At 41.9% G+C, this 8,951-nt stretch overlaps 1 protein-coding gene across 1 annotated transcript in view; it reads right to left on the bottom strand.

Annotated features, from left to right (window-relative positions):
* Positions 1-202: 202 nt before the first annotated feature.
* Positions 203-8,951, bottom strand: part of LOC104492811 (cystine/glutamate transporter-like) — a 21,175-nt gene continuing 12,426 nt past the window's right edge. Inside the window, exons 4-6 of the mRNA XM_010135411.1 lie at positions 5,722-5,847; positions 3,450-3,549; positions 203-278 (exon numbers count right to left, since the gene is read on the bottom strand). Of these exons, the coding sequence (XP_010133713.1) occupies positions 203-278; positions 3,450-3,549; positions 5,722-5,847 (302 nt within the window). The remainder of the gene's footprint in view (positions 279-3,449; positions 3,550-5,721; positions 5,848-8,951) is intronic.

Here is an 8,951-nt window from a genome sequence, read left to right as displayed (position 1 = left end):
CCCTGGAGATCTACTTAGTTTTCTGCTTTCTGTGCACATGAAAGAATACATAACAAGGTCACAACAGGCCAAAAATAGCAAATCTTCAAGCAGTTGCAATTCAAATAGATACCAGATCCGTTGGAAAGCAAGCAACCTGACCAGCATGTAGAGTTTTTGAAGATCACCACTTTCATAGCATTTCAGATTTTACGAACATTTTTCAAAAGACAAGAAAAATATTAGGTACATACTTTTCGGGGTTTTCCACTTCTTCAGTTACAAAATTGAGGTAAAACCTAGAACAGAGTTATGAAATGTATTATAAGGGCTTGTAGATTTTGATTCTATATTTCTTTCCCAAAGAACCAAGAAGACACTTTAAACACTGCTGTTAATTATAGTAAACTTTTTAGACCCATGTTTGGACTAAGGAGCATGTGAAATTTATCCTTCCCTCATTTTCACACTCGGGAGGGGGAATTCTCATAAAAGACAGCAAAGCAGAAAAAAGACCAAAGCTATGTAACGTGGGCGTGGAATTAAACTAATGTTTTCCCCTGGCATACTAGGCAAATTAGGGTTTACTCTAACCCTGTACACAAATGCACGCACACCCTCAAGCTTCATATTCCATCTGTGGCTGTAGCCTTTTGCAGTTTCGGGTTATATTGGCAAAAATTCCCTCAGGGTACTCAGCAAGGGCTTTTTAACGATAAAAATAAATGAAGCCTCAAAACCCCCCTCTAAAACCAGGATTTTGACACTAGCGTGTCGTATACGATCACAAACGCCGGCTACTAATCCTGCGTGCTCTCGCACAGCCTCCAGTACAGGTTGCGCTGTGGCGATATTCCAGCAGCCTGTGGGAATTCACAGGAACTGCTCACAGGGCACGGTCCTGCATACAAAGCAACTGTAAGCCTCAAGGTCGCTGAACCCTCTGTTCTGCATCTGTTAGCACTAGGGCTGTGCATCGCTGGATGACACAGATGTGCCTGGCTCCGATATGGGCACAAAGTCACGTCCTGGCTAATTAAACAGAGCAGTCAACGCAGCGCTTATGCTGGCTTTCTGCTTTCATACAGGAAGACAAATGGTATCTGACCCACAGCACTACAGTGAGTAAACAAACGGTACCTGATCTGGCATAAAGTCTGGGAACTTTTTGCCATAACAAGACTTGGACCAGATCTGGGTTAGCAGAAAGCGTTAGTGCTGGCTCATAGATTTATAAAATGTAATTTTGTAACCGAGCATGAAATTCTGCAAAACTAGATTTGCCATCATATAGAACAACCTCAGTGCTTGTTTCTAAACTTGCTAGGGCACAGAAAACAAAAGAGGCTGGGATAGTTCAAAGGAGAGAAAACCTCTTTACAGAGAGGGTTGTGAAGCCGTGGAACAGGCTGCCCAGGGAGGTGGTGGAGTCCCCATCCCTGAAAGTGTTTTAAAGACGTGTAGATGTGGTGCTGAGGGACATGGTTTGGGGACCCTGGCAGTGCAGGGTGTATGGTTGGACTTGATGATCTTAAAGGCCTCTTCCAACCAGATGATTCTATGATTCTATAAGACGTTCAGCTACTTCTTTCTCTGCTTTGAGACTGAAATAATTTGACAGCCCTGCATCAGTCCTTTTATTGACACAAAGACATGCTCCCTTGCATTCTTTACTTGTCCTTTTTCACCCAGCATTTTATATAACCATTAGTATATGCTTGCTCTTCTCAGGCTGAACCCACACGTATGGGAGATACTACCTTCATTTTCCTCTTTAAAGCTGTATCATTAAAAGTTAATAGTCTCATGGGCTACGCATAAAATTCTGCCTGCATCCTGGGACACAGCACCAACACTTGCAATACTCATTCACATTCAGTTTATTGGATTGATTTAGCCCCATGAAACCGATAGTGCAAGGGTATTGACACTCCACTTAATGGTCTGCTCTTCTGTGCACCGAGGCAATCAATTTGAGCTGGTGACAAAGACAAATAGGTGGCTGGGAAGAACCACTAGCCAAATTAGGTCTTTTCCTGCTAATTTCTTTTATAAGTGGCAAATAAGGACCTTGAAGTCAAAGTCAGAAGGTATACAGGAAAAGCAGAGATTATTTTTATTGCAGGGGTTTGGAATGTCAGGTAGAAAATGGAAAGAAATACGAAAGGAGCAACAGAATAGCAGTATTTTTTGATGGAGTATTTTATAGTAAACAAACTCTGCCTCAGTGATGAGTAATATTAAAGAGTTTTTAAATTTGCCTTAATACAAAGATGTACAGCTAGGTTCATATTTTAAAAGTGAGAAACCATCTCATGTATGGATAGAGGCAGAGGCAGCTGTATGAGAGAGAGGGAAGAAGGTAGAGACCATCTCTGCATAATGAGATCAATTTCTCTGAGGCTTCAAAATGCCAGGCTCTTTTCTTATACAGCTATCACAGATCAAGGCTTTAGACTCTCTTGGGTTTTACCCCCCCACTATTTAATATGAAAGTTCTGTGTTTATAATGCTTCTGCAACCGGGGAGTTACAGACAGGTAGAGAACTCAAATGCACAGCCCTTTGTCCCTCTGAATCAAATAAATAAAATTCTTTTCTCTCAGCCCTCACCTTTTGTGCGAGGTAAAGAACCTGGCTGCCTGTGAGGCTACAGAAAGGAAAGGGAAGACCTGCAGACAAAGCTGTCTCAAAATAAGCTCACTCTGTGCATTGTAGTCTTTTTTTCTCCTCCCAGACTGCTGCTGCAAAAGCATGTTGGCGCTGTGCAATGGGGAGCCTTCGCTAAGCACGGATAAACCATAAGGCAGATCCGAAGAGCTGCAGCACCTTTCAAAGCAGCTGCTGCGTACTTTGGAGGGGGAGCGGTAAAGAGCTTGAAAGAAAGTTCTGAGCAGGATACTTGAAGGCAGATTCTCATACCTCTGCTGACAGTCAATAGCACTTGACTTCTACAGAAGCCAGTCGCACTTCCTGTTAAGTGAGGTCCAATTCTCTCGGAGCAAGAGGCATGAGAATATCTAATTTTTTTACCTTGTTTTGCGGTCTATACTGATGTCACCATGGTTTCCAAATATTGCTTTTACAAAGCAAAGGCTGAGGTCCACACAGATTTGTAACAGTTCATAGATTCATTTTTCATGTAATTACTGACTTGTTCAAGCAAAATTAAAGCATCATTATTCCTTTTATCATTTTATCAAAATACCTAGTGAAAATTTGAAAACATTCCTTTCTTGTTGCCTTTATTTCTAGTCTTAAGAACAGAAGAACTGGAGAAGAAAAATCTTTCCTTTGTAAAGCTGCCTGCAGAGTAACTACTGAGCATATGGAACAGAGATCTTACTACATGAGGTGGTTTGGTAAAAGATGTAGAACGTGCTGCTCATTTCTTCATACAAATAAATGTCTTTGTTAGAACATATTAGTGTTTGTTTTCAGGACAAATACTTAGGGATTTCAATAACTTACCAGCCCGAGTAAGCATACATTCCTGAATAGAAAGCAAGTGGTAATCCCCTAATACTGGCATCATTCCCCGCAAAGGCATTTTTAAAGTGCTGGGTTTCTCCTGCAACAACAACAAAAGCAATTTTGAAAAATAAGCTCTTTGGTCACCTACTACTTTAAAACAAATAAATATATCACACCATGGAACACTGAATCACCCAACAGTTCACTGACTTCAAGTACTGCCCTTGACCTTAATTTCTGACCCAACCCTCGCAGACGTAATCTGCCAACAATTGTAAAAGGTTTCATGGTGTCTTTAGTCATGCAATAGCAGAATTAGACCTATTTTTTTTTTAAACATTCTGAGCTTGGTGGCACTCACTGCACTATAATCACCAGCAGTGACTTACATCACATGAAAAAGCAGAATGAGCTCTGCAGTGTTTGCTGTGGAAAATTTCACTTGTTTAACATTTTAATCAGAAGGAATATGGCTAGTATTTCACTCACAAGCAGTATTTTTAAGGAAAGCAACCCAAATATCTCAACCATTTCTGCCACCAAAAAAAAAAAATCAGTAACGCCCTACCATGTTATAGTGAGTACATAAGGAATACATATCTGTAAATACAAATATTTAAAAGTTACCTTATGCTCATATTCATTTACAAGGTGCTCTGTGGTTTGTAAGACCTCCCTACAATAACCCAGATTTCCTAGAAGCAACAATCCTCCACAGAAAAGGACCAGGGATAAGCAGAATTAATTCAGGCTTAAATTAGCAATGGGTCAAATCCTCTTCTCTTTAACTTGGTTTTTACTGAACCCTCGGTCAAAACTACCGCTGAAGTGGAGGTTTTTTCAGTGAGGGAAGAGCTGTGGCCAGACGAGCATCCCAGTGGGGAATCAGAGGTGCTATCTGAGCTACTTAAGGGCAGCAAACCCCATCCAGACTTGCTCCAATGGTCTAGGAAAAATGAGGTGGATGGGAACAGAGAGAAATTTTGCACATGGAAGGAGATGAGGGAAGAGGCATTGTAACTGCCAGAAAGGAATTGGAAAACATGAAAACAGAAATAGTGAATCAGCAGAGTGTTACACAAGAAAACTTTCATTTCAGAGTCTTGCTTATCCACAGAGAGTCGCCTGTTCCTGAGAAACTGAGCTCACTGCAGAACCTAGTGCTGGGCTGTTGACTCAGATGGGAGGTTTTGTGAAACATCACAAAAGAGAATCCCCAGGGACAGAACCAGCAATTGTGGTATTTTTTGTTAAATCAAATCTGCCACCAATTCATTAAAAAGAGCTCCCCTCCTGACCCTCTGGGCTGAACGGCTCCCGGTGCGTTGTGTAGCTATTGTCTAGCGTTGTTGTAACGAGGGAGCTGGGGATTGTCCCCGTCTCACATCCGCTGCTCATAGGGCTGTAATGAAAAGCCTCGTCAGGCAGCTGAGCATGTGTCAGTGAAAAAAGTTTCTCTGCCAGTACGGCTTTACCCTGATGACTGCCCAAGAGCCAAGAGAAGAAGGCCTGTGCAGCCAGGTCCATGCCGTTGGGCAGAAAAAGGTGTTTTCCACACTCCTTGCAACATTGATAAAGTCTGTAGAGTAATCCTGGCCCTCCAAACACTTCTGCTTTCCTTTCCTACACTTGGGCTAGCTCCAGACTGCTGCCTTTAGCTGCACAGTTTAGTTTTTCGCTTGTAAGAAGTAAAGCATGCATGCAGCACCAGCATGCAGGACTTGCAGGCAGGAAGCCCGCAAAAGCAATAGCTAACTACACTTTCACTTGCCAATACAGCACCTTTAGCTTCACCATTTACGTTACCAAAGCGGTAGAAGACCATCCACGATATTGTTTCTTTCAAATATTCCTCAATTGTGAGTGCCCTCTCCCACCACATACCCAGTACTGAACAGGACGAGGCACTAGCCCTGTTAAGGTGCATGTGCTCTGGGGAGGGGTATGCCCTTCTGTCACTAAAACCCATCCTGCCCCTTTCACAATGTTCATGCCAAAGGCAAATTAGGGAGGAGAGCAATCCTGTTGCTCATTTGAAAACCAAGTCTGATCTGAACAGACTCATTGGCATGCTGAAGGAAATACCAGTTCACCCCAGTGTAGTTCCACTTCTAATCAATTACATGACAGTACAGGGCTTCAGTTAAGCAAGCACAGACTAATTAAGAGATTTCGCTGCTATAAGCATTATTTGGTGGAGGCAGGTGGAGAAAGACTGGGGAGGGTAAAGATAAAAGTACTTTAAAAGCATTTACTTTTCATTTCATACCTTTAATTAGCTGGATAACTCCGGGGACTATAATTATCAGAATTGCTACAAGCTTGCAAAAGGTAAGGAAAATCTGAATGCGGGCACTCCAGCTGACACTCGTGCTATTCAGGACCATCACCAGCGCTGCAAGGGGAAAGAGAAGAGTCAAAAAGAAATACTCGCACTACTCAAATCACCACAAAACTCTTTGCCAGCAGAGAGGCCACGCACACAATAGATTCCGATGATTTAAAGGATAAACCTTCTCCAGGCTGCCGCCTTCCCACTTCTCACACTCCGCTTCCAGACGCTGCACAAAACACTTGAACTGAGCCCCACTGACCCACTGCGACACCCACACAACTCTCTGTTCTCTGCCTGGTTCCCCCTGCACCAAATTACACCTTCGTTCAATCGTTGGTTGTTAGTAGACGATGGGCTGGTAGGATCCTGCCTTGGAGAAAAAGTCATTGCCCAACCCTTATCACTCCAGATTTCTGTATCAGTGCCAGTTTGAATAGGGTTCTGCATTTTCAGAAAACAGTAACTATTAATAATCACATTAAACTTTTTCACCCCCATTTAAGACCCACATGAATTTGTCACACGCTACCTTAAGCACCCCTGCTCCTCCTTTCCACTCTTTCACCTCCCATATTGCTACACCACCAGAAATGCAGGACGGCCAAGGTGCAAGTAACATGCCTGTCCTTGTTGGGAATTGGTGAAGAAACAGAGTTTAGTCTCTTGAACACAAAGCCCAGCTCTGCACCTCACCCACACACAGGTAAGTGAGAAGGGCTTTTACATCCTGCTTGACTCTCATCTCCTTCTGGGTCAGGGCGGGGCATCTTCTGGCCTTTACTGCAGCACTGACTGACAGGAGGATGGGAGGTCTCATCATCTGAGTACCAGTTATTCTGGCTTATTTAAACAATTACCCTGGCGGAATAGAATTAATTGAGAATAAAATAGTTTACCTAAAGAGTGGAAAATGTAAGTCATTTCTCTAGATAAAATGTTGTTTTCCCACTCTGCTGCAGGGAAAGGTGAACATAGTCAAAGCCTAACTCACCTTCTCTTTCTTGCCATCATATGGAGCTCATGAATTAGCTCCTCATCACATTTATTCCATATTTCATACTCCTCCAAGAGCACTGTTTTGTCTGTATTATCAGCCATATCACACATCTTGGGATGCATGAAAACACAAGTTGCTGTCTCCTGCCAGAGTCTGGGAGCTACTTTGTATGAGCTAGCGTTGTAAATCTGGCGTGGGACAAGCTATCTGGCAGCAAAACCCACTATTTATCCCTAGTCTTTTATACAGATTCTATTCACCAGCAAGGCCAAAAAATATATCATAAAAAAAATCTTCACAGCTTAAACCAAAAGTTGTTTTAGTTTAATGGAAAAGGGAGAAAATTCCAAGTAATCTAGATTCAAAATTTTAGAGGATTATAATAAAATAAAAATAACAAAGTATTTCCTGGAATTTTTACTTGGGAAAGAGATGCCTCCACTCTCAAATGCACAACTTATCAAAGCATAAACTCACAACTTCCTTTAATGTGAATTTTGTCACCAAAAAAAGATCTTCAAGGTAAAAATGTTTTTCCTGCTCTGTATTTCACTGTATTTCAGAACTGAGTCACAAAGTAAAAAAAAAAAATAATTTGGACTTCTGCAAGGTATCACTTGAGATCCAAATACTTATTTTTTGCTTTATTACTTCTGTATTTACCTATACTCGGCAGGAAACAGAAAATACCGGGGGTGCAATTCATTACTCTCTTGTCCCAATACTACTGTCAGATCATCACTCATTTAAATGTTGAAGGACATCTTTAGGTTGCTGCTGAATATTAGCACTAATTGAGGCTCCCCCTCTTTTCCCAGGGCTTGACTCCCAGAAAGGTTAACAACTGTCATTTAAGCAAAATATATTTAAAATATTCATTTGACCAATAATCCTTAAATTATGAAGAAAATCCAGTAGCGGCTTGTTTCAAGTTTCCTGGAAAGTTCAGGATATTGTACTTTTCTTTCCCAGAAAACAAAGCCCAGGTAGGAACCAGGCCACACAAAAATGTCAAGGAAGAATTTTATGTGTAAGCAAGTATCTGCAATTTGAGATCTGACTTACTCAGAGTTCAAGCTGACTGCAGCAATCTGTCTGTTACCCTACAGAGGTCAGAATAGGTAATGAGAGCATCCTCCCCGCAGAGAGCCCTCCTGAAGGTTTTCTAATGTGTTGGTTTCACCTTCCTGATACACATGAGAGTGTCACTGGATAGCAAACTGCTACAAACACTAATGTCAACTCACACGGAAACTCATAACCTCCCTTGATGGCCAACCACACACAAATCACAAATCTGTGTAAGAGCCACGCTGTCTTGAAAGAAAAAGATGCCAGACTATATTTTCATGAAGACAGTCTGCTTGTGAGTAGGCTGTGTCAAAACCTTCTCCATCCCCGACTGTGAGTTCAAGCCAGCCAGATGTTTCATCTGAGGCTTCCCAATCAAATAGCAAAAGCAAAACAGACACTGCAAGGACCTTCATTTAATCAGGAAGCCCAAGGGATGCTACACCTGCACCCAGGCCAGTGCACGTGCCTTTAGTTTTAATGGCCCCCTGTAAGTCCCTTGCAGAGCTGGACAACTGCACAAATATAGTAGTTCAGGTTGCAGTGCTGAGACTTAAGTTTTTAGAAGATGTGAGACCAATTTGGTATATTTTATTGAGCTTAATAGGCTATAAGAATTTAGTCTTAGCAGTTCTATGTGCATAACAGACATACAGGGATGTAGGTCTCATGCTTCTATCACATATCAACACCATACTGGTTGTATTAGCAACTGATAGTGAAAGGCAATGGAGAAGTGAAGTCATGAAGAAAGCTGCTAAAGAACAGGAAAAGAATATGACAACCTTGCCAGGGTTCAAGAAGGAAATATATCTTGGGACTGTGGTCATTATTAAACACCTCTCCTCCACGCCTAGGGCCTTATGGAAACACTTCAAGAAACTGATTGCAGATGATCCTTTGATACAGGATCACAGCAAAGATCAGAAGGAAGCAGCAAATTCCCAGAAAAAAATGGCTAACTTAGCTAACTGAAATTCAGGCATCTAGTGTGGCTGCATCCTCGGTGAAGAGACAGGTACCCCCAGATGGTGAATAATAACTCTTTCAGATGCCTATCTCAGATGAGGTGAGTTGCCTTCAAGTGTCTCTTTCC

Source organism: Buceros rhinoceros, unplaced genomic scaffold (assembly GCF_000710305.1).
Source record: "Buceros rhinoceros silvestris isolate BGI_N320 unplaced genomic scaffold, ASM71030v1 scaffold4684, whole genome shotgun sequence".
NCBI classification, from domain to species: Eukaryota; Metazoa; Chordata; class Aves; order Bucerotiformes; family Bucerotidae; genus Buceros; species Buceros rhinoceros.
Note: the sequence above shows the minus strand (reverse complement) of the source record. Positions and strands in the feature narration are given on the sequence as shown.